Genomic DNA, 24,775 nt, shown 5'->3' with positions numbered 1-24,775 from the left:
TTGCAAATTAGTCTCTATATTATCAGTGAGTTGGAAATCAGTCTCTATATTGTCAGTGAGTTGGAAATCAGTCTCTCTATTATCAGTGAGTTGTAAATCAGTCTCCCTATTATCAGTGAGTTGGAAATCAGTCTCTCTGTTATCAGTGAGTTGTAAATCAGTCTCCCTATTATCAGTGAGTTGGAAATCAGTCTCTCTGTTATCAGTGAGTTGCAAATTAGTCTCTATATTATCAGTGAGTTGTAAATTACTCTCTATATTATCAGTGAGTTGTAAATCAGACTCTACATTATCAGTGAGTTGTAAATCAGTCTCCCTATGATCAGTGAGTTGTAAATCAGTCTCTCTATTATCAGTGAGTTGTATATCAGTCTCCCTATTATCAGTGAGTTGGAAATCAGTCTCAATATTATCAGTGAGTTGTAAATCAGTCTCTCTATTATCAGTGAGTTGGAAATCAGTCTCTCTATTATCACTGAGTTGGAAATCAGTCTGCCTATTATCAGTGAACTGTAAATCAGTCTCTCTATTATCAGTGAGTTGTATATCAGTCTCTCTATTATCAGTGAGTTGGAAATCAGTCTCTCTATTATCAGTGAGTTGTAAATCAGTCTCTCTATTATCAGTGAGTTGGAAATCAGTCTCTCTATTATCAGTGAGTTGTATATCAGTCTCTCTATTATCAGTGAGTTGTAAATCAGTCTCTCTATTATCAGTGAGTTGGAAATCAGTCTCCCTATGATCAGTGAGTTGTAAATCAGTCTCCCTATGATCAGTGAGTTGTAAATCAGTCTCTCTATTATCAGTGAGTTGGAAATCAGTCTCTCTATTATCAGTGAGTTGTAAATCAGTCTCTCTATTATCAGTGAGTTGGAAATCAGTCTCTCTATTATCACTGAGTTGTAAATCAGTCTCCCTATGATCAGTGAGTTGTAAATCAGTCTCTCTATTATCAGTGAGTTGTATATCAGTCTCCCTATTATCAGTGAGTTGGAAATCAGTCTCTCTATTATCAGTGAGTTGTAAATCAGTCTCTCTATTATCAGTGAGTTGGAAATCAGTCTGCCTATTATCAGTGAACTGTAAATCAGTCTCTCTATTATCAGTGAGTTGTATATCAGTCTCTCTATTATCAGTGAGTTGGAAATCAGTCTCTCTATTATCAGTGAGTTGTAAATCAGTCTCTCTATTATCACTGAGTTGGAAATCAGTCTGCCTATTATCAGTGAACTGTAAATCAGTCTCTATATTATCAGTGAGTTGTAAATCAGTCTCCCTATTATCAGTGAACTGTAAATCAGTCTCTATATTATCAGTGAGTTGTAAATCAGTCTCCCTATTATCAGTGAGTTGTAAATCAGTCTCTATATTATCAGTGAACTGTAAATCAGTCTCCCTATTATCAGTGAGTTGGAAATCAGTCTCTCTATTATCAGTGAGTTGTAAATCAGTCTCTCTATTATCAGTGAGTTGGAAATCAGTCTCACTATTATCACTGAGTTGGAAATCAGTCTGCCTATTATCAGTGAACTGTAAATCAGTCTCTATATTATCAGTGAGTTGTAAATCAGTCTCCCTATTATCAGTGAGCTGTAAATCAGTCTTTATATCATCAGTGAGCTGTAAATCAGTCTCTATATTATCAGTGAGTTGTAAATCAGTCTCCCTATTATCAGTGAGTTGGAAATCAGTCTCTCTATTATCAGTGAGTTGTAAATCAGTCTCCCTATTATCAGTGAGTTGGAAATCAGTCTCTCTATTATCAGTGAGTTGCAAATTAGTCTCTGTGTTATCAGTGAGTTGTAAATTACTCTCTGTATTATCAGTGAGTTGCAAATTAGTCTCTATATTATCAGTGAGTTGTAAATTAGTCTCTATATTATCAGTGAGTAGTAAATCAGTCTCTATATTGTCAGTGAGTTGTAAATCAGTCTCCCTATTATCAGTGAGTTGTAAATCAGTCTCAATATTATCAGTGAGTTGTAAATCAGTCTCTTTATTATCAGTGAGTTGTAAATCAGTCTCCATATTATCAGTGAGTTGTAAATCAGTCTCCCTATTATCAGTGAGTTGTAAATCAGTCTCAATATTATCAGTGAGTTGTAAATCAGTCTCTTTATTATCAGTGAGTTGTAAATCAGTCTCCATATTATCAGTGAGTTGTAAATCAGTCTCTATATTATCAGTGAGTTGTAAATCTGTCTCCTATTATCAGTGAGTTCTAAATCAGTCTCAATATTATCAGTGAGTTGTAAATCTGTCTCCTATTATCAGTGAGTTGTAAATCAGTCTCAATATTATCAGTGAGTTGTAAATCTGTCTCCTATTATCAGTGAGTTGTAAATCAGTCTCCCTATTATCAGTGAGTTGTAAATCAGTCTCAATATTATCAGTGAGTTCTAAATCAGTCTCAATATTATCAGTGAGTTCTAAATCAGTCTCAATATTATCAGTGAGCTGTAAATCAGTCTCCCTATTATCAGTGAGTTGTAAATCAGTCTCTATATTATCAGTGAGTTGTAAATCTGTCTCCTATTATCAGTGAGTTGTAAATCAGTCTCCCTATTATCAGTGAGTTGTAAATCAGTCTCAATATTATCAGTGAGTTCTAAATCAGTCTCAATATTATCAGTGAGTTCTAAATCAGTCTCAATATTATCAGTGAGCTGTAAATCAGTCTCCCTATTATCAGTGAGTTGTAAATCAGTCTCTATATTATCAGTGAGTTGTAAATCAGTCTCGATATTATTAGTGAGTTGTAAATCAGTCTCCCTATTATCAGTGAGTTCTAAATGTGTCTCAATATTATCAGTGAGTTGTAAATCAGTCCCTATATTATCAGTGAGCTGTAAATCAGTCTCTATATTATCAGTGAGTTGTAAATCAGTCTCGATATTATCAGTGAGTTGTAAATCAGTCTCCCTATTATCAGTGAGTTGTAAATCAGTCTCAATATTATCAGTGAGTTGTAAATCAGTCTCTATATTATCAGTGCGTTGTAAATCAGTCTCCCTATTATCAGTGAGTTGTAAATCAGTCTCAATATTATCAGTGAGTTGTAAATCAGTCTCTATATTATCAGTGAGCTGTAAATCCGTCTCTGTATTGTCAGTGAGTTGTAAACCAGTCTCGAAATTATCAGTGAGCTGCAAATAAGTCTCTCCATTATTAGTGACTTGCAAATCAGTTTCTCTATTATCAGTGAGCTGTAAATCAATCTCTGTCTTATCAGTGAGCTGTAAATCAATCTCTGTATTATCAGTGAGCTGTAAATCTGTCTCTATATTATCAGCGAGCTGTAAATCTGTCTCTATATTATCAGTGAGCTGTAAATCAGTCTCTCTATTATCAATGAGCTATAAATCTGTCTCTATATTGTCAGTGAGCTGTAAATCAGTCTCTTGATTAAGAATGAGCTGTAAATCAGTCTCTCCATTATCAGTGAGCTATAAATCATTCTCCATATTATCAGCGAGCTGTAAATCAGTCTCTATATTATCAGTGAGCTGTAATTCAGTCTCTCTATCATCAGTGAGCTGTAAATCAGTCTCTTGATTAAGAATGAGCTGTAAATCAGTCTCTCCATTATCAGTGAGCTATAAATCATTCTCCATATTATCAGCGAGCTGTAAATCAGTCTCTATATTATCAGTGAGCTGTAATTCAGTCTCTCTATCATCAGTGAGCTGTAAATCAGTCTCTCCATTATCAGTGAGCTATAAATCATTCTCCATATTATCAGCGAGCTGTAAATCAGTCTCTATATTATCAGTGAGCTGTAATTCAGTCTCTCTATCATCAGTGAGCTGTAAATCAGTCTCTCTATTATCAGTGAGCTGTAAATCAATCTCTGTATTATCAGTGAGCTGTAAATCAGTCTCTCTATTATCAGTGAGCTTTAAATCAATCTCTCTATTATCAGTGAGCTGTAAATCAGTCTCTCTATTATCAGTGAGCTGTAAATCAATCTCTGTATTATCAGTGAGCTGTAAATCAGTCTCTCTATTATCAGTGAGCTGTAAATCAATCTCTTTATTATCAATGAGATATAAATCTGTCTTTATATTATCAGTGAGCATTAAATCTGTCTCTTTATTAAGAGTGAGTTGTAAATCAGTCTCAACATGAAGAATGAGCTGTAAGTCAGTCTCTCTATTATCAATGAGCTATAAATCAGTCTCTATATTATCAGTGAGTTGTAAATCAGTCTCTATATTATCAGTGAGTTGTAAATCAGTCTCTATATTATCAGTGAGCTACAAATCAGTCTCTATATTATCAGTGAGCTACAAATCAGTCTCTATATTATCAGTGAGTTGTAAATCATTCTCTCTATTATCAGTGAGTTGTAAATCAGTCTCTATATTATCAGTGAGCTACAAATCAGTCTCTATATTATCAGCGAGCTGTAAATCAGTCTCAATATTATTAGTGAGTTGGAAATCAGTCTCTGTATTATCAGTGAGCTATGAATCAGTCTCTGTATTATCAGTGAGCTTTAAAACGGTCTCGATATGATCAGTGAGCTGTCAATCAGTCTCGATATTATCATTGATCTGAAAATCAATCTCCATATTAAGAGTGAGCTGTAAATTAGTCTCCCTATTATCCATGAGCTATAAATCAGTCTCTGTATTATCAGTGAGCTGGAAATCAGTCTCTCTATTATCAGTGATCTGTAAATCAGTCTCTGTAATATCAGTGAGCTTTAAAACGGTCTCGATATTATCAGTGACTTGCAAAGCAGTTTCTCTATTATCAGTGAGATAGAAATCTGTCTCTATATTATCAGTGAGCTGTAAATCAGTCCATACATTAAGAGTGAGCTGTAAATCAGTCTCTCTATAATCAACGAGCTGTAAATCAGTCTATGTATTATCAGGGAGCTGTAAATCAGTGTCTCTATTATCAATGAGCTATAAATCAGTCTCTATATTGTCCCAGTCCCAGAATTACTGCATTAACTACAGTCCCCAAACCCAGTCCCGGAATTTCTGCATTAACTACAGTCCCCAAACCCAGTCCCAGAATTACTGCATTAACTACAGTCCCCAAACCCAGACCCAGAGTTACTGCATTAACTACAGTCCCCAAACCCAGTCCCGGAATTTCTGCATTAACTACAGTCCCCAAACCCAGACCCAGAATTACTGCATTAACTACAGTCCCCAAACCCAGTCCCAGAATTACTGCATTAACTACAGTCCCCAAACCCAGTCCCGGAATTTCTGCATTAACTACAGTCCCCAAACCCAGACCCAGAATTACTGCATTAACTGCAGTTCCCAAACCCAGACCCAGAGTTACTGCATTAACAGCAGTCTCAAAACCCAGACCCAGAGTTACTGCATTAACTACAGTCCCCAAACCCAGACCCAGAGTTACTGCATTAACAGCAGTCTCAAAACCCAGACCCAGAGTTACTGCATTAACTACAGTCCCCAAACCCAGACCCAGAGTTACTGCATTAACAGCAGTCTCAAAACCCAGACCCAGAGTTACTGCATTAATTACAGTCCCCAAACCCAGACCCAGAGTTTGTGCATTAACTACCGTCCCCAAACCCACCCCAGAGTGACTGCATTAACTATCTTCCCCAAACCCAGACCCAGAGTTACTGCATTAACTGTAGTCCCCAAACCCAGACCCAGAGTTACTGCATTAACTACAGTCCCCAAACCCAGACCCAGAGTTACTGCATTAACAGCAGTCTCAAAACCCAGACCCAGAGTTACTGCATTAATTACAGTCCCCAAACCCAGACCCAGAGTTTGTGCATTAACTACCGTCCCCAAACCCACCCCAGAGTGACTGCATTAACTATCTTCCCCAAACCCAGACCCAGAGTTACTGCATTAACGACAGTCCCCAAACCCAGACCCAGAGTGACTGCATTAACTATCTTCCCCAAACACAGCCCCAGAGTTTCTGCATTAACTACAGTCCCCAAACCCAGACCCAGAGTTTCTGCATTAACTACAGTCCACAAACCCAGACCCAGAGTTACTGCATTAACTACAGTCCCAATCCCAGACCCAGAGTTACTGCATTTGCTACAGTCCCCAAACCCAGACCCAGAGTTACTGCAATAACTACAGTCCCCAAACCCAGACCCAGAGTTACTGCATTAACTACAGTCTCCAAACCCAGTCCCAGAATTACTGCATTAACTACAGTCCCCAAACCCAGTCCCAGAATTACTGCATTAAATACAGTCCCCAAACCCAGACCCAGAGTTACTGCATTAACTACAGTCCCCAAACCCAGTCCCAGAATTACTGCATGAACTACAGTCCCCAAACCCAGACCCAGAGTTACTGCATTAACTGCAGTCCCCAAACCCAGACCCAGAGTTACTGCATTTACTACAGTCTCCAAACCCCGACCCAGAGTTACTGCATTAACTACAGTCCCCAAACCCAGACCCAGAGTTACTGCATTTACTACAGTCTCAAAACCCAGACCCAGAGTTACTGCATTAACTGCAGTCTCCAAACCCTGACCCAGAGTTACTGCATTAACTACAGTCCCCAAACCCAGACCCAGAGTTACTGCATTAACTGCAGTCTCCAAACCCTGACCCAGAGTTACTGCATTAACTACAGTCCCCAAACCCAGTCCCAGAATTACTGCATTAACTACAGTCCCCAAACCCAGTCCCAGAATTACTGCATTAACTACAGTCCCCAAACGCAGACCCAGAGTTACTGCATTAACTACAGTCCCCAAACCCAGACCCAGAGTTACTGCATTAACTACAGTCCCCAAACCCAGTCCCAGAATTACTGCATTAACTGCAGTCCCCAAACCCAGACCCAGAGTTACTGCATTAACTACAGTCCCCAAACCCAGTCCCAGAATTACTGCATTAACTGCAGTCCCCAAACCCAGTCCCAGAGTTACTGCATTAACTACAGTCCCCAAACCCAGTCCCAGAATTACTGCATTAACTGCAGTCCCCAAACCCAGACCCAGAGTTACTGCATTAACTACAGTCCCCAAACACGGACCCAGAGTTACTGCATTAACTACAGTCCCCAAACCCAGACACAGAGTTACTGCATTAACTACAGTCCCCAAACCCAGACCCAGAGTTACTGCATTAACTACAGTCCCCAAACCCAGACCCAGAGTTACTGCATTAACTACAGTCCCCAAATCCAGTCCCAGAATTACTGCATTAACTGCAGTCCCCAAACCCAGACCCAGAGTTACTGCATTAACTACAGTCCCCAAACACGGACCCAGAGTTACTGCATTAACTACAGTCCCCAAACCCACACACAGAGTTACTGCAATTAACTACAATCCTCAAACCCAGAGTTACTGCATTAACTACAGAGCCAAACCCAGTCTCAGAGATACTGTGGTCCCCAAACCTGGACCCCGAGTTTCTGTATTAAATATGATATTGATTACCTGATTGACATCTAAGTTTTCTTGAACTTGAACATTGTTGGTTGGCATCAGTGAGACAGCAGCTCCAGTCCCCAGGGAGAGCGCAGCAAGTAATAGCACAAGGCAACGGCTCATTTTCTCCGGTCTGTTCCAAAGTAACAGAATCAACTGACAATGTGGGACAACAGGGAGCTGTCTGCCTCGAGATGTCGCAATCCCAGTTTATATAGAGTTCATCAAATATCTACTGTTGATGCTTCTCATGAGCTGGAAATCATTCACTATATTAACAGCAACCTGTACTTGTGTCAGCTGTGGCTCAGTTTGCAGAGCGCTTACCTCAAAATCCCAAGATCGTGGTTCAAGTCCCATTCCAGGAGTTGAGCACGAAAGCTTCAGTGGCGACTTTGCAGCGCAGTGATATGCAAGGAGCCATATTTTGGATGAGACTTTTAACTAATGCCCTGTCTGCTCTCTCAGGTGGACAGAAAAGATCCCATGGCACTATTATGAAGAGAAGCATGGGATTGATCTGCGGTGTCCCAATCAAGATTTATCCCTCAATTAACATCACAAAACCAGATTATCAACACATTTTCGCATTGCAGTCTGAGGGAGATTGCTGGGCGCAAATTGGCTCTGCTGTTTCTGACAATACAACGGTGACAACACTTCAAAGGTACATCATTGCTTGTAAAGGACATCAGGATATCCTAATGCGGTGAAAGGTGCAATATAAATGCAAGGCTTGCTTTCCCTAAATTATCAGTGAGCAGCAAATCAGTCTCTATATTATCAACGAGCTGTAAATCAGTCTCTGTATTATTGATCTGTGAGTAAGTCCCGATATTGACAGTGAGTTGTAAATCAGTCTCCCTATTATCAGTGAGTTGTAAATCAGTCTCCCTATTATCAGTGAGTTGTACATCAGTCTCTGTATTATCAGTGAGTTGTAAATCAGTCTCAATATTATCAGTGAGTTGAAAATCAGTCTCAATATTATCAGTGAGTTGTAAATCAGTCTCCCTATTATCAGTGAGTTGTAAATCAGTCTCAATATTATCAGTGAGTTGAAAATCAGTCTCAATATTATCAGTGATTTGAAAATCAGTCTCAATATTATCAGTGAGTTGTAAATCAGTCTCCCTATTATCAGTGAGTTGTAAATCAGTCTCTGTATTATCAGTGAGTTGAAAATCAGTCTCAATATTATCAGTGAGTTGAAAATCAGTCTCAATATTATCAGTGAGTTGTAAATCAGTCTCCCTATTATCAGTGAGTTGTAAATCAGTCTCCCTATTATCAGTGAGTTCTAAATCAGTCTCAATATTATCAGTGAGTTGTAAATCAGTCTCTATATTATCAGTGAGTTGTAAATCAGTTCTCCTATTATCAGTGAGTTCTAAATCAGTCTCAATATTATCAGTGAGTTGTAAATCAGTCTCTAGATTATCAGTGAGTTGTAAATCAGTCTCGATATTATCAGAGAGTTGTAAATCAGTCTCCCTATTATCAGTGAGTTGTAAATCAGTCTCAATATTATCAGTGAGCTGTAAATCAGTCTCTATATCATCAGTGAGCTGTAAATCAGCCTCTATATTATCAGTGAGTTGTAAATCAGTCTCCCTATTATCAGTGAGCTGTAAATCAGTCTCTATATTATCAGTGAGCTGTAAATCAGTCTCCCTATTATCAGTGAGTTGTAAATCAGTCTCAACATTATCAGTGAGCTGTAAATCAGTCTCTATATTATCAGAGTTGTAAATCAGTCTCCCTATTATCAGTGAGTTGTAAATCAGTCTCGATATTATTAGTGAGTTGCAAATCAGTCTCCTATTATCAGTGAGCTGTAAATCAGTCTCTACAATATCAGTGAGCTGCAAATCAGTCTCGACATTATCAGTGAGTTGTAAATCAGTCTCCCTATTATCAGTGAGCTGTAAATCAGTCTCTATATTATCAGTGAGTTGTAAATCAGTCTCGATATTATCAGTGAGTTGTAAATCAGTCTCCTATGATCAGTGAGTTGTAAATCAGTCTCCCTATGATCAGTGAGTTGTAAATCAGTCTCCCTATGATCAGTGAGTTGTAAATCAGTCTCCCGATTATCAGTGAGTTGTAAATCAGTCTCAATATTATCAGTGAGTTGAAAATTAGTCTCAATATTATCAGTGAGTTGTAAATCAGTCTCCCTCTTATCAGTGAGTTGTAAATCAGTCTCCCTATTATCAGTGAGCTGTAAATCAGTCTCTATATTATCAGTGAGCTGTAAATCAGTCTCTATATTATCAGTGAGTTGTAAATCAGACTCCCTATTATCAGTGAGCTGTAAGTCAGTCTCTACATTATCAGTGAGTGGCAAATTAGTCTCGAAATTATCAGTGAGTTGTAAATTAGTCTCTATATTATCAGTGAGTTGTAAATCAGACTCTACATTATCAGTGAGTTGTAAATCAGTCTCCCTGTGATCAGTGAGTTGTAAATCAGTCTCCCTATTATCAGTGAGTTGGAAATCAGTCTCTCTATTATCAGTGAGTTGTATATCAGTCTCCCTATTAACAGTGAGTTGGAAATCAGTCTCTCTATTATCAGTGAGTTGTAAATCAGTCTCCCTATTATCAGTGAGTTGGAAATCAGTTTCTCTATTATCAGTGAGTTGTAAATTAGTCTCTATATTATCAGTGAGTTGCAAATTAGTCTCTATATTATCAGTGAGTTGTAAATTACTCTCTATATTATCAGTGAGTTGCAAATTAGTCTCTATATTATCAGTGAGTTGTAAATTAGTCTCTATATTATCAGTGAGTTGTAAATCAGACTCTACATTATCAGTGAGTTGTAAATCAGTCTCCCTATGATCAGTGAGTTGTAAATCAGTCTCCCTATGATCAGTGAGTTGGAAATCAGTCTCTCTAATATCAGTGAGTTGTAAATCAGTCTCTATATTATCAGTGAGTTGTAAATCAGACTCGACATTATCAGTGAGTTGTAAATCAGTCTCCCTATGATCAGTGAGTTGTAAATCAGTCTCCCTATTATCAGTGAGTTGGAAATCAGTTTCTCTATTATCAGTGAGTTGTAAATCAGTCTCAATATTATCAGTGAGTTGTAAATCAGTCTCAATATTATCAGTGAGTTGTAAATCAGTCTCCCTATTATCAGTGAGTTGTAAATCAGTCTCCCTATTATCAGTGAGCTGTAAATCAGTCTCTATATTATCGGTGAGTTGTAAATCAGTCTCGATATTATCAGTGAGTTGTAAATCAGTCTCCCTATTATCAGTGAGTTGGAAATCAGTCTCTCTATTATCAGTGAGTTGTAAATCAGTCTCCCTATTATCAGTGAGTTGTAAATCAGTCTCTGTATTATCAGTGAGTTGCAAATTAGTCTCTATATTATCAGTGAGTTGTAAATTAGTCTCTATATTATCAGTGAGTTGCAAATTAGTCTCTATATTATCAGTGAGTTGTAAATCAGTCTCTATATTATCAGTGAGTTGTAAATCAGTCTCTATATTATCAGTGAGTTGCAAATCTGTCTCTATATTATCAGTGAGTTGCAAATTAGTTTCTATATTATCAGTGAGCTGTAAATCCGTCTCCATATTATCAGTGAGTTGTAAATTAGTCTCTCTACTATCAGAGCTGTAAATCAGTCTCCCTATTATCAGTGAGCTGTAAATCAGTCTCTATATTATCATTGAGCTGTAAATCAGTCTCTATATTATCATTGAGCTGTAAATCAGTCTCCCTATTATCAGTGAGCTGTAAATCAGTCTCCCTATTATCAGTGAGCTGTAAATCAGTCTCCCTATTATCAGTGAGCTGTAAATCAGTCTCTATATTATCAGTGAGTTGTAAATCAGTCTCCCTATTATCAGTGAGTTCCAAATCAGTCTCAAAATTATCAGTGAGTTGTAAATCAGTCTCTATATTATCAGTGAGCTGTAAATCAGTCTCTATATTATCAGTGAGTTGTAAATCAGTCTCGATATTATCAGTGAGTTGTAAATCAGTCTCAATATTATCAGTGAGTTGTAAATCAGTCTCAATATTATCAGTGAGTTGGAAATCAGTCTCAATATTATCAGTGAGTTGTAAATCAGTCTCTATATTATCAGTGAGTTGTAAGTCAGTCTCTATATTATCAGTGAGTTGTAAATCAGTCTCCCTATTATCAGTGAGTTGTAAATCAGTCTCCCTATTATCAGTGAGTTGTAAATCAGTCTCTATATTATCAGTGAGTTGTAAGTCAGTCTCTATATTATCAGTGAGTTGTAAATCAGTCTCCCTATTATCAGTGAGCTGTAAATCAGTCTCTATATTATCAGTGAGCTGTAAATCAGTCTCTATATTATCAGTGAGTTGTAAATCACTCTCTATATTAGCAGAGTTGTAAATCAGTCTCCCTATTATCAGTGAGTTAGAAATCAGTCTCAACATTATCAGTGAGCTGTATATCAGTCTCCCTATTATCAGTGAGTTGTAAATCAATCTCTGTATTGTCAGTGAGTTGTAAATCAGTCTCCCTATTATCAGTGAGCTGTAAATCAGTCTCCCTCTTATCAGTGAGTTGTAAATCAGTCTCCCTATTATCAGTGAGCTGTAAATCAGTCTCTATATTATCAGTGAGCTGTAAATCAGTCTCAATATTATCAGTGAGTTGTAAATCAGTCTCAATATTATCAGTGAGCTGTAAATCAGTCTCAATATTATCAGTGAGCTGTAAATCAGTCTCAATATTATCAGTGAGTTGTAAATCAGTCTCCCTATTATCAGTGAGTTGTAAATCAGTCTCCATATTATCAGTGAGTTGTAAATCAGTCTCTATATTATCAGTGAGTTGTAAATCAGTCTCCCTCTTATCAGTGAGTTGTAATTCAGTCTCTATATTATCAGTGAGCTGTAAATCAGTCTCTATATTATCAGTGAGCTGTAAATCAGTCTCTATATTATCAGTGAGTTGTAAATCAGACTCCCTATTATCAGTGAGTTGTAAATCAGTCTCCTATTATCAGTGAGCTGTAAGTCAGTCTCTACATTATCAGTGAGTGGCAAATTAGTCTCTATATTATCAGTGAGTTGTAAATCAGACTCTACATTATCAGTGAGTTGTAAATCAGTCTCCCTGTGATCAGTGAGTTGTAAATCAGTCTCCCTATTATCAGTGAGTTGGAAATCAGTCTCTCTATTATCATTGAGTTGTATATCAGTCTCCCTATTAACAGTGAGTTGGAAATCAGTCTCTCTATTATCAGTGAGTTGTAAATCAGTCTCCCTATTATCAGTGAGTTGGAAATCAGTCTCTCTATTATCAGTGAGTTGGAAATCAGTTTCTCTATTATCAGTGAGTTGTAAATTAGTCTCTATATTATCAGTGAGTTGTAAATTACTCTCTATATTATCAGTGAGTTGCAAATTAGTCTCTATATTATCAGTGAGTTGTAAATTAGTCTCTATATTATCAGTGAGTTGTAAATTAGTCTCTATATTATCAGTGAGTTGTAAATCAGACTCTACATTATCAGTGAGTTGTAAATCAGTCTCCCTATGATCAGTGAGTTGTAAATCAGTCTCCCTATTATCATTGAGTTGGAAATCAGTCTCTCTAATATCAGTGAGTTGTAAATCAGTCTCTATATTATCAGTGAGTTGTAAATCAGACTCGACATTATCAGTGAGTTGTAAATCAGTCTCCCTATGATCAGTGAGTTGTAAATCAGTCTCCCTATTATCAGTGAGTTGGAAATCAGTTTCTCTATTATCAGTGAGTTGTAAATCAGTCTCTATATTATCAGTGAGTTGTAAATTAGTCTCTATATTATCAGTGAGTTGTAAATCAGACTCTACATTATCAGTGAGTTGTAAATCAGTCTCTATATTATCAGTGAGTTGTAAATCAGTCTCTATATTATCAGTGAGTTGTAAATCAGACTCTACATTATCAGTGAGCTGTAAATCAGTCTCTCTATTATCAGTGAGTTGTAAATCAGTCTCTATATTATCAGTGAGTTGTAAATCAGTCTCTATATTATCAGTGAGTTGTAAATCAGACTCTACATTATCAGTGAGTTGTAAATCAGTCTCCCTATGATCAGTGAGTTGTAAATCAGTCTCCCTATTATCAGTGAGTTGTAAATCAGTCTCCCTATTATCAGTGAGTTGGAAATCAGTCTCTCTATTATCAGTGAGTTGTAAATTAGTCTCTATATTATCAGTGAGTTGTAAATCAGACTCTACATTATCAGTGAGTTGTAAATCAGTCTCCCTATGATCAGTGAGTTGTAAATCAGTCTCCCTATTATCAGTGAGTTGTAAATCAGTCTCCCTATTATCAGTGAGTTGGAAATCAGTCTCTCTATTATCAGTGAGTTGTAAATCAGTCTCCCTATTATCAGTGAGTTGGAAATCAGTCTCTCTATTATCAGTGAGTTGCAAATTAGTCTCTATATTATCAGTGAGTTGTAAATTACTCTCTATATTATCAGTGAGTTGCAAATTAGTCTCTATATTATCAGTGAGTTGTAAATTAGTCTCTATATTATCAGTGAGTAGTAAATCAGTCTCTATATTGTCAGTGAGCTGTAAATTAGTCTCTATATTATCAGTGAGTTGTAAATTAGTCTCTGTATTATCAGTGAGTTGCAAATTAGTCTCTATATTATCAGTGAGTTGTAAATTAGTCTCTATATTATCAGTGAGTTGTAAATTACTCTCTGTATTATCAGTGAGTTGCAAATTAGTCTCTATATTATCAGTGAGTTGTAAATTAGTCTCTATATTATCAGTGAGTTGCAAATTAGTCTCTATATTATCAGTGAGTTGTAAATTAGTCTCCCTATTATCAGTGAGTTGTAAATCAGTCTCAATATTATCAGTGAGTTGTAAATCAGTCTCTATATTGTCAGTGAGTTGTAAATTAGTCTCAATATTATCAGTGAGTTGTAAATCAGTCTCCCTATTATCAGTGAGTTGTAAATCAGTCTCAATATTATCAGTGAGTTGTAAATCAGTCTCTATATTGTCAGTGAGTTGTAAATCAGTCTCAATATTATCAGTGAGCTGTAAATCAGTCTCCCTATTATCAGTGAGCTGTAAATCAGTCTCTATATTATCAGTGAGCTGTAAATCAGTCTCCCTATTATCAGTGAGTTGTAAATCAGTCTCCCTATTATCAGTGAGCTGTAAATCAGTCTCCCTATTATCAGTGAGTTGTAAATCAGTCTCCCTATTATCAGTGAGTTGTAAATCAGTCTCCCTATTATCAGTGAGCTGTAAATCAGTCTCTATATTATCAGTGAGTTGTATATCAGTCTCCCTATTGACAGTGAGTTGTAAATCAGTCTCCCTATTATCAGTGAGCTGTAAATCAGTCTCTATATTATCAGAGAGTTGTAAATCAGTCTCCCTATTATCAGTGAGTTGTAAATCAGTCTCTATATTATCAGAGAGTTGTAAATCAGTCTCCCTATTATCAGTGAGCTGTAAATCAGTCTCTATATTATCAGTGAGTTGTATATCAGTCTCTATATTATCAGAGAGTTGTAAATCAGTCTCCCTATTATCAGTGAGCTGTAAATCAGTCTCTATATTATCAGTGAGTTGTATATCAGTCTCCCTATTATCAGTGAGCTGTAAATCAGTCTCGATATTATCAGTGAGTTGCAAATCAGTCTCTATATTATCAGAGAGTTGTAAATCAGTCTCCCTATTATCAGTGAGCTGTAAATCAGTCTCTATATTATCAGTGAGTTGCAAATCAGTCTCTATATTATCAGAGAGTTGTAAATCAGTCTCCCTATTATCAGTGAGCTGTAAATCAGTCTCTATATTATCAGTGAGTTGTATATCAGTCTCCCTATTATCAGTGAGTTGGAAATCAGTCTCTCTATTATCAGTGAGTTGTAAATCAGTCTCTATATTATCAGAGAGTTGTAAATCAGTCTCCCTATTATCAGTGAGCTGCAAATCAGTCTCTATATTATCAGTGAGTTGTATATCAGTCTCCCTATTATCAGTGAGCTGTAAATCAGTCTCTATATTATCAGTGAGTTGCAAATCAGTCTCTATATTATCAGTGAGTTGTATATCAGTCTCCCTATTGACAGTGAGTTGTAAATCAGTCTCCCTATTATCAGTGAGCTGTAAATCAGTCTCTATATTATCAGTGAGTTGTATATCAGTCTCCCTATTATCAGTGAGTTGTAAATCAGTCTCGATATTATCAGAGAGTTGTAAATCAGTCTCCCTATTATCAGTGAGCTGTAAATCAGTCTCTATATTATCAGTGAGTTGTATATCAGTCTCCCTATTATCAGTGAGCTGTAAGTCAGACTCTATATTATCAGTGAGTTGCAAATCAGTCTCTATATTATCAGTGAGTTGTATATCAGTCTCCCTATTATCAGTGAGCTGTAAATCAGTCTCTATATTATCAGTGAGTTGCAAATCAGTCTCTATATTATCAGTGAGTTGTATATCAGTCTCCCTATTGACAGTGAGTTGTAAATCAGTCTCCCTATTATCAGTGAGCTGTAAATCAGTCTCTATATTATCAGTGAGTTGTATATCAGTCTCCCTATTATCAGTGAGTTGTAAATCAGTCTCGATATTATCAGAGAGTTGTAAATCAGTCTCCCTATTATCAGTGAGCTGTAAATCAGTCTCTATATTATCAGTGAGTTGTATATCAGTCTCCCTATTATCAGTGAGCTGTAAGTCAGACTCTATATTATCAGTGAGTTGCAAATCAGTCTCTATATTTTCAGAGAGTTGTAAATCAGTCTCCCTATTATCAGTGAGCTGTAAATCAGTCTCTATATTATCAGTGAGTTGCAAATCAGTCTCTATATTATCAGAGAGTTGTAAATCAGTCTCCCTATTATCAGTGAGTTGCAAATTAGTCTCTATATTATCAGTGAGTTGTAAATTACTCTCTGTATTATCAGTGAGTTGCAAATTAGTCTCTATATTATCTGTGAGTTGTAAATGAGTCTCTATATTATCAGTGAGCTGTAAATCAGTCTCTATATTATCAGTGAGTTGTAAATTAGTCTCTATATTATCAGTGAGCTGTAAATCAGTCTCTATATTATCAGTGAGCTGTAAATTAGTCTCTATATTATCAGTGAGCTGTAAATTACTCTCTGTATTATCAGTGAGTTGTAAATTACTCTCTGTATTATCAGTGAGTTGCAAATTAGTCTCTATATTATCAGTGAGTTGTAAATTAGTCTCTATATTATCAGTGAGTTGTAAATTAGTCTCTATATTATCAGTGAGTTGTAAATTACTCTCTGTATTATCAGTGAGTTGCAAATTAGTCTCTATATTATCAGTGAGTTGCAAATTAGTCTCTATATTATCAGTGAGTTGTAAATTAGTCTCCCTATTATCAGTGAGTTGTAAATCAGTCTCAATATTATCAGTGAGTTGTAAATCAGTCTCTATATTGTCAGTGAGTTGTAAATTAGTCTCAATATTATCAGTGAGTTGTAAATCAGTCTCCCTATTATCAGTGAGTTGTAAATCAGTCTCAATATTATCAGTGAGTTGTAAATCAGTCTCTATATTGTCAGTGAGTTGTAAATCAGTCTCAATATTATCAGTGAGCTGTAAATCAGTCTCCCTATTATCAGTGAGCTGTAAATCAGTCTCTATATTATCAGTGAGCTGTAAATCAGTCTCCCTATTATCAGTGAGTTGTAAATCAGTCTCCCTATTATCAGTGAGCTGTAAATCAGTCTCCCTATTATCAGTGAGTTGTAAATCAGTCTCCCTATTATCAGTGAGTTGTAAATCAGTCTCCCTATTATCAGTGAGCTGTAAATCAGTCTCTATATTATCAGTGAGTTGTATATCAGTCTCCCTATTGACAGTGAGTTGTAAATCAGTCTCCCTATTATCAGTGAGCTGTAAATCAGTCTCTATATTATCAGAGAGTTGTAAATCAGTCTCCCTATTATCAGTGAGTTGTAAATCAGTCTCTATATTATCAGAGAGTTGTAAATCAGTCTCCCTATTATCAGTGAGCTGTAAATCAGTCTCTATATTATCAGTGAGTTGTATATCAGTCTCTATATTATCAGAGAGTTGTAAATCAGTCTCCCTATTATCAGTGAGCTGTAAATCAGTCTCTATATTATCAGTGAGTTGTATATCAGTCTCCCTATTATCAGTGAGCTGTAAATCAGTCTCGATATTATCAGTGAGTTGCAAATCAGTCTCTATATTATCAGAGAGTTGTAAATCAGTCTCCCTATTATCAGTGAGCTGTAAATCAGTCTCTATATTATCAGTGAGTTGCAAATCAGTCTCTATATTATCAGAGAGTTGTAAATCAGTCTCCCTATTATCAGTGAGCTGTAAATCAGTCTCTATATTATCAGTGAGTTGTATATCAGTCTCCCTATTATCAGTGAGTTGGAAATCAGTCTCTCTATTATCAGTGAGTTGTAAATCAGTCTCTATATTATCAGAGAGTTGTAAATCAGTCTCCCTATTATCAGTGAGCTGCAAATCAGTCTCTATATTATCAGTGAGTTGTATATCAGTCTCCCTATTATCAGTGAGCTGTAAATCAGTCTCTATATTATCAGTGAGTTGCAAATCAGTCTCTATATTATCAGTGAGTTGTATATCAGTCTCCCTATTGACAGTGAGTTGTAAATCAGTCTCCCTATTATCAGTGAGCTGTAAATCAGTCTCTATATTATCAGTGAGTTGTATATCAGTCTCCCTATTATCAGTGAGTTGTAAATCAGTCTCGATATTATCAGAGAGTTGTAAATCAGTCTCCCTATTATCAGTGAGCTGTAAATCAGTCTCTATATTATCAGTGAGTTGTATATCAGTCTCCCTATTATCAGTGAGCTGTAAGTCAGACTCTATATTATCAGTGAGTTGCAAATCAGTCTCTATATTTTCAGAGAGTTGTAAATCAGTCTCCCTATTATCAGTGAGCTGTAAATCAGTCTCTATATTATCAGTGAGTTGCAAATCAGTCTCTATATTATCAGAGAGTTGTAAATCAGTCTCCCTATTATCAGTGAGTTGCAAATTAGTCTCTATATTATCAGTGAGTTGTAAATTACTCTCTGTATTATCAGTGAGTTGCAAATTAGTCTCTATATTATCTGTGAGTTGTAAATGAGTCTCTATATTATCAGTGAGCTGTAAATCAGTCTCTATATTATCAGTGAGTTGTAAATTAGTCTCTATATTATCAGTGAGCTGTAAATCAGTCTCTATATTATCAGTGAGCTGTAAATTAGTCTCTATATTATCAGTGAGCTGTAAATTACTCTCTGTATTATCAGTGAGTTGTAAATTACTCTCTGTATTATCAGTGAGTTGCAAATTAGTCTCTATATTATCAGTGAGTTGTAAATTAGTCTCTATATTATCAGTGAGTTGTAAATTAGTCTCTATATTATCAGTGAGTTGTAAATTACTCTCTGTATTATCAGTGAGTTGCAAATTAGTCTCTATATTATCAGTGAGTTGCAAATTAGTCTCTATATTATCAGTGAGTTGTAAATTACTCTCTGTATTATCAGTGAGTTGCAAATTAGTCTCTATATTATCAGTGAGTTGTAAATTACTCTCTGTATTATCAGTGAGTTGCAAATTAGTCTCTATATTATCAGTGAGTTGCAAATTAGTCTCTATATTATCAGTGAGTTGTAAATTAGTCTCTATATTATCAGTGAGCTGTAAATTAGTCTCTATATTATCAGTGAGCTGTAAATTAGTCTCTATATTATCAGTGAGCTGTAAATTAGTCTCTATATTATCAGTGAGCTGTAAATTAGTCTCTATATTATCAGTGAGTTGTAAATTAGTCTCTGTATTATCAGTGAGTTGCAAATTAGTCTCTATATTATCAGTGAGTTGTAAATTAGTCTCTATATTATCAGTGAGTTGTAAATTACTCTCTGTATTATCAGTGAGTTGCAAATTAGTCTCTATATTATCAGTGAGTTGTAAATTACTCTCTGTATTATCAGTGAGTTGCAAATTAGTCTCTATATTATCAGTGAGTTGCAAATTAGTCTCTATATTATCAGTGAGTTGTAAATTAGTCTCTATATTATCAGTGAGCTGTAAATTAGTCTCTATATTATCAGTGAGTTGTAAATTACTCTCTGTATTATCAGTGAGTTGCAAATTAGTCTCTATATTATCAGTGAGTTGTAAATTAGTCTCTATATTATCAGTGAGTTGTAAATTACTCTCTGTATTATCAGTGAGTTGCAAATTAGTCTCTATATTATCAGTGAGTTGTAAATTAGTCTCTATATTATCAGTGAGTTGCAAATTAGTCTCTATATTATCAGTGAGTTGTAAATTAGTCTCCCTATTATCAGTGAGTTGTAAATCAGTCTCAATATTATCAGTGAGTTGTAAATCAGTCTCTATATTATCAGTGAGTTGTAAATTAGTCTCAATATTATCAGTGAGTTGTAAATCAGTCTCCCTATTATCAGTGAGTTGTAAATCAGTCTCAATATTATCAGTGAGTTGTAAATCAGTCTCTATATTGTCAGTGAGTTGTAAATTAGTCTCAATATTATCAGTGAGTTGTAAATCAGTCTCCCTATTATCAGTGAGTTGTAAATCAGTCTCAATATTATCAGTGAGTTGTAAATCAGTCTCTTTATTATCAGTGAGTTGTAAATCAGTCTCCCTATTATCAGTGAGCTGTAAATCAGTCTCTATATTATCAGTGAGTTGCAAATCAGTCTCTATATTATCAGTGAGTTGTATATCAGTCTCCCTATTGACAGTGAGTTGTAAATCAGTCTCCCTATTATCAGTGAGCTGTAAATCAGTCTCTATATTATCAGTGAGTTGTATATCAGTCTCCCTATTATCAGTGAGTTGTAAATCAGTCTCGATATTATCAGAGAGTTGTAAATCAGTCTCCCTATTATCAGTGAGCTGTAAATCAGTCTCTATATTATCAGTGAGCTGTAAATCAGTCTCCCTATTATCAGTGAGCTGTAAATCAGACTCTATATTATCAGTGAGTTGCAAATCAGTCTCTATATTTTCAGAGAGTTGTAAATCAGTCTCCCTATTATCAGTGAGCTGTAAATCAGTCTCCCTATTATCAGTGAGTTGCAAATTAGTCTCTATATTATCAGTGAGTTGTAAATTACTCTCTGTATTATCAGTGAGTTGCAAATTAGTCTCTATATTATCTGTGAGTTGTAAATTAGTCTCTATATTATCAGTGAGCTGTAAATCAGTCTCTATATTATCAGTGAGTTGTAAATCAGTCTCCCTATTATCAGTGAGTTGCAAATTAGTCTCTATATTATCAGTGAGTTGTAAATTACTCTCTGTATTATCAGTGAGTTGCAAATTAGTCTCTATATTATCTGTGAGTTGTAAATTAGTCTCTATATTATCAGTGAGCTGTAAATCAGTCTCTATATTATCAGTGAGCTGTAAATCAGTCTCTATATTAGCAGTGAGTTGCAAATTAGTCTCTATATTATCTGTGAGTTGTAAATTAGTCTCTATATTATCAGTGAGCTGTAAATCAGTCTCTATATTATCTGTGAGTTGTAAATTAGTCTCTATATTATCAGTGAGCTGTAAATCAGTCTCTATATTATCAGAGAGTTGTAAATCAGTCTCCCTATTATCAGTGAGTTGCAAATTAGTCTCTATATTATCAGTGAGTTGTAAATTACTCTCTGTATTATCAGTGAGTTGCAAATTAGTCTCTATATTATCTGTGAGTTGTAAATTAGTCTCTATATTATCAGTGAGCTGTAAATCAGTCTCTATATTATCAGTGAGTTGCAAATCAGTCTCTATATTATCAGAGAGTTGTAAATCAGTCTCCCTATTATCAGTGAGTTGCAAATTAGTCTCTATATTATCAGTGAGTTGTAAATTACTCTCTGTATTATCAGTGAGTTGCAAATTAGTCTCTATATTATCTGTGAGTTGTAAATTAGTCTCTATATTATCAGTGAGCTGTAAATCAGTCTCTATATTATCAGTGAGTTGCAAATTAGTCTCTATATTATCTGTGAGTTGTAAATCAGTCTCTATATTATCAGTGAGCTGTAAATCAGTCTCTATATTATCAGTGAGCTGTAAATTAGTCTCTATTATCAGTGAGCTGTAAATTAGTCTCTATATTATCAGTGAGTTGTAAATTACTCTCTGTATTATCAGTGAGTTGCAAATTAGTCTCTATATTATCAGTGAGCTGTAAATCAGTCTCTATATTATCAGTGAGCTGTAAATTAGTCTCTATATTATCAGTGAGCTGTAAATTAGTCTCTATATTATCAGTGAGTTGTAAATTACTCTCTGTATTATCAGTGAGTTGCAAATTAGTCTCTATATTATCAGTGAGCTGTAAATCAGTCTCTATATTATCAGTGAGCTGTAAATTAGTCTCTATATTATCAGTGAGCTGTAAATTAGTCTCTATATTATCAGTGAGTTGTAAATTACTCTCTGTATTATCAGTGAGTTGTAAATCAGTCTCTATATTATCAGTGAGTTGCAAATTAGTCTCTATATTATCAGTGAGTTGTAAATTAGTCTCTATATTATCAGTGAGTTGTAAATTACTCTCTGTATTATCAGTGAGTTGCAAATTAGTCTCTATATTATCAGTGAGTTGTAAATCAGTCTCTATATTATCAGTGAGTTGCAAATTAGTCTCTATATTATCAGTGAGTTGTAAATTAGTCTCTATATTATCAGTGAGTTGTAAATTACTCTCTGTATTATCAGTGAGTTGCAAATTAGTCTCTATATTATCAGTGAGTTGTAAATCAGTCTCTATATTATCAGTGAGTTGTAAATTAGTCTCTATATTATCAGTGAGTTGCAAATTAGTCTCTATATTATCAGTGAGTTGTAAATTAGTCTCTATATTAACAGTGAGTTGCAAATTAGTCTCTATATTATCAGTGAGTTGTAAATCAGTCTCTATATTATCAGTGAGTTGTAAATTAGTCTCTATATTATCAGTGAGTTGCAAATTAGTCTCTATATTATCAGTGAGTTGCAAATTAGTCTCTATATTATCAGTGAGTTGTAAATTAGTCTCTATATTATCAGTGAGTTGTAAATTACTCTCTGTATTATCAGTGAGTTGCAAATTAGTCTCTATATTATCAGTGAGTTGTAAATCAGTCTCTATATTATCAGTGAGTTGTAAATTAGTCTCTATATTATCAGTGAGTTGCAAATTAGTCTCTATATTATCAGTGAGTTGTAAATTAGTCTCTATATTATCAGTGAGTTGCAAATTAGTCTCTATATTATCAGTGAGTTGTAAATTAGTCTCTATATTATCAGTGAGTTGCAAATTAGTCTCTATATTATCAGTGAGTTGTAAATTAGTCTCTATATTATCAGTGAGTTGTAAATTAGTCTCTATATTATCAGTGAGTTGTAAATTACTCTCTGTATTATCAGTGAGTTGCAAATTAGTCTCTATATTATCAGTGAGTTGTAAATTAGTCTCTATATTATCAGTGAGCTGTAAATCAGTCTCTATATTATCAGTGAGTTGTAAATTACTCTCTGTATTATCAGTGAGTTGCAAATTAGTCTCTATATTATCAGTGAGTTGTAAATTAGTCTCTATATTATCAGTGAGTTGTAAATTACTCTCTGTATTATCAGTGAGTTGCAAATTAGTCTCTATATTATCAGTGAGTTGCAAATTAGTCTCTATATTATCAGAGAGTTGTAAATTAGTCTCTATATTATCAGTGAGTTGTAAATCAGTCTCTATATTATCAGTGAGTTGTAAATCAGTCTCTATATTGTCAGTGAGTTGTAAATTAGTCTCAATATTATCAGTGAGTTGTAAATCAGTCTCCATATTATCAGTGAGTTGTAAATCAGTCTCTATATTGTCAGTGAGTTGTAAATTAGTCTCAATATTATCAGTGAGTTGTAAATCAGTCTCCCTATTATCAGTGAGTTGTAAATCAGTCTCTATATTATCAGTGAGTTGTAAATCAGTCTCTATATTGTCAGTGAGTTGTAAATTAGTCTCTATATTGTCAGTGAGTTGTAAATTAGTCTCAATATTATCAGTGAGTTGTAAATCAGTCTCTATATTGTCAGTGAGTTGTAAATTAGTCTCAATATTATCAGTGAGTTGTAAATCAGTCTCCCTATTATCAGTGAGTTGTAAATCAGTCTCAATATTATCAGTGAGTTGTAAATCAGTCTCTTTATTATCAGTGAGTTGTAAATCAGTCTCTATATTGTCAGTGAGTTGTAAATTAGTCTCAATATTATCAGTGAGTTGTAAATCAGTCTCAATATTATCAGTGAGTTGTAAATCAGTCTCTTTATTATCAGTGAGTTGTAAATCAGTCTCCATATTATCAGTGAGCTGGAAATCAGTCTCTATATTATCAGTGAGTTGTTAATCTGTCTCCTATTATCAGTGAGCTGTAAATCAGTCTCTATATTATCAGTGAGTTGTAAATCAGTCTCGATATTATCAGTGAGTTGTAAATCAGTCTCTATATTGTCAGTGAGTTGTAAATTAGTCTCAATATTATCAGTGAGTTGTAAATCAGTCTCTATATTATCAGTGAGTTGTAAATCAGTCTCTATATTGTCAGTGAGTTGTAAATTAGTCTCAATATTATCAGTGAGTTGTAAATCAGTCTCCCTATTATCAGTGAGTTGTAAATCAGTCTCAATATTATCAGTGAGTTGTAAATCAGTCTCTTTATTATCAGTGAGTTGTAAATCAGTCTCCATATTATCAGTGAGCTGGAAATCAGTCTCTATATTATCAGTGAGTTGTTAATCTGTCTCCTATTATCAGTGAGTTCTAAATCAGTCTCAATATTATCAGTGAGTTCTAAATCAGTCTCAATATTATCAGTGAGCTGTAAATCAGTCTCCCTATTATCAGTGAGTTGTAAATCAGTCTCTATTATCAGTGAGTTGTAAATCAGTCTCGATATTATTAGTGAGTTGTAAATCAGTCTCCCTATTATCAGTGAGTTCTAAATGTGTCTCAATATTATCAGTGAGTTGTAAATCAGTCCCTATATTATCAGTGAGCTGTAAATCAGTCTCTATATTATCAGTGAGTTGTAAATCAGTCTCGATATTATCAGTGAGTTGTAAATCAGTCTCGATATTATCAGTGAGTTGTAAATCAGTCTCCCTATTATCAGTGAGTTGTAAATCAGTCTCTATATTATCAGTGAGTTGTAAATCAGTCTCCCTATTATCAGTGAGTTGTAAATCAGTCTCAATATTATCAGTGAGTTGTAAATCAGTCTCTATATTATCAGTGAGCTGTAAATCCGTCTCTGTATTGTCAGTGAGTTGTAAACCAGTCTCGAAATTATCAGTGAGCT

General features: G+C 35.0%; 1 protein-coding gene across 1 annotated transcript in view; it reads right to left on the bottom strand.

Annotated features, from left to right (window-relative positions):
• Positions 1–7,606, bottom strand: part of LOC137347821 (prostaglandin-H2 D-isomerase-like) — a 115,697-nt gene extending 108,091 nt beyond the window's left edge. The window contains exon 1 of the mRNA XM_068012838.1: positions 7,420–7,606. Coding sequence (XP_067868939.1) covers positions 7,420–7,430 — 11 coding nt within the window. The 5' untranslated portion in view covers positions 7,431–7,606. The remainder of the gene's footprint in view (positions 1–7,419) is intronic.
• Between the last annotated feature and the right edge of the window lie 17,169 nt (positions 7,607–24,775).

Source organism: Heterodontus francisci, chromosome 32 (genome assembly GCF_036365525.1).
Source record: "Heterodontus francisci isolate sHetFra1 chromosome 32, sHetFra1.hap1, whole genome shotgun sequence".
NCBI lineage: Eukaryota > Metazoa > Chordata > Chondrichthyes > Heterodontiformes > Heterodontidae > Heterodontus > Heterodontus francisci.
Note: the sequence above shows the minus strand (reverse complement) of the source record. Positions and strands in the feature narration are given on the sequence as shown.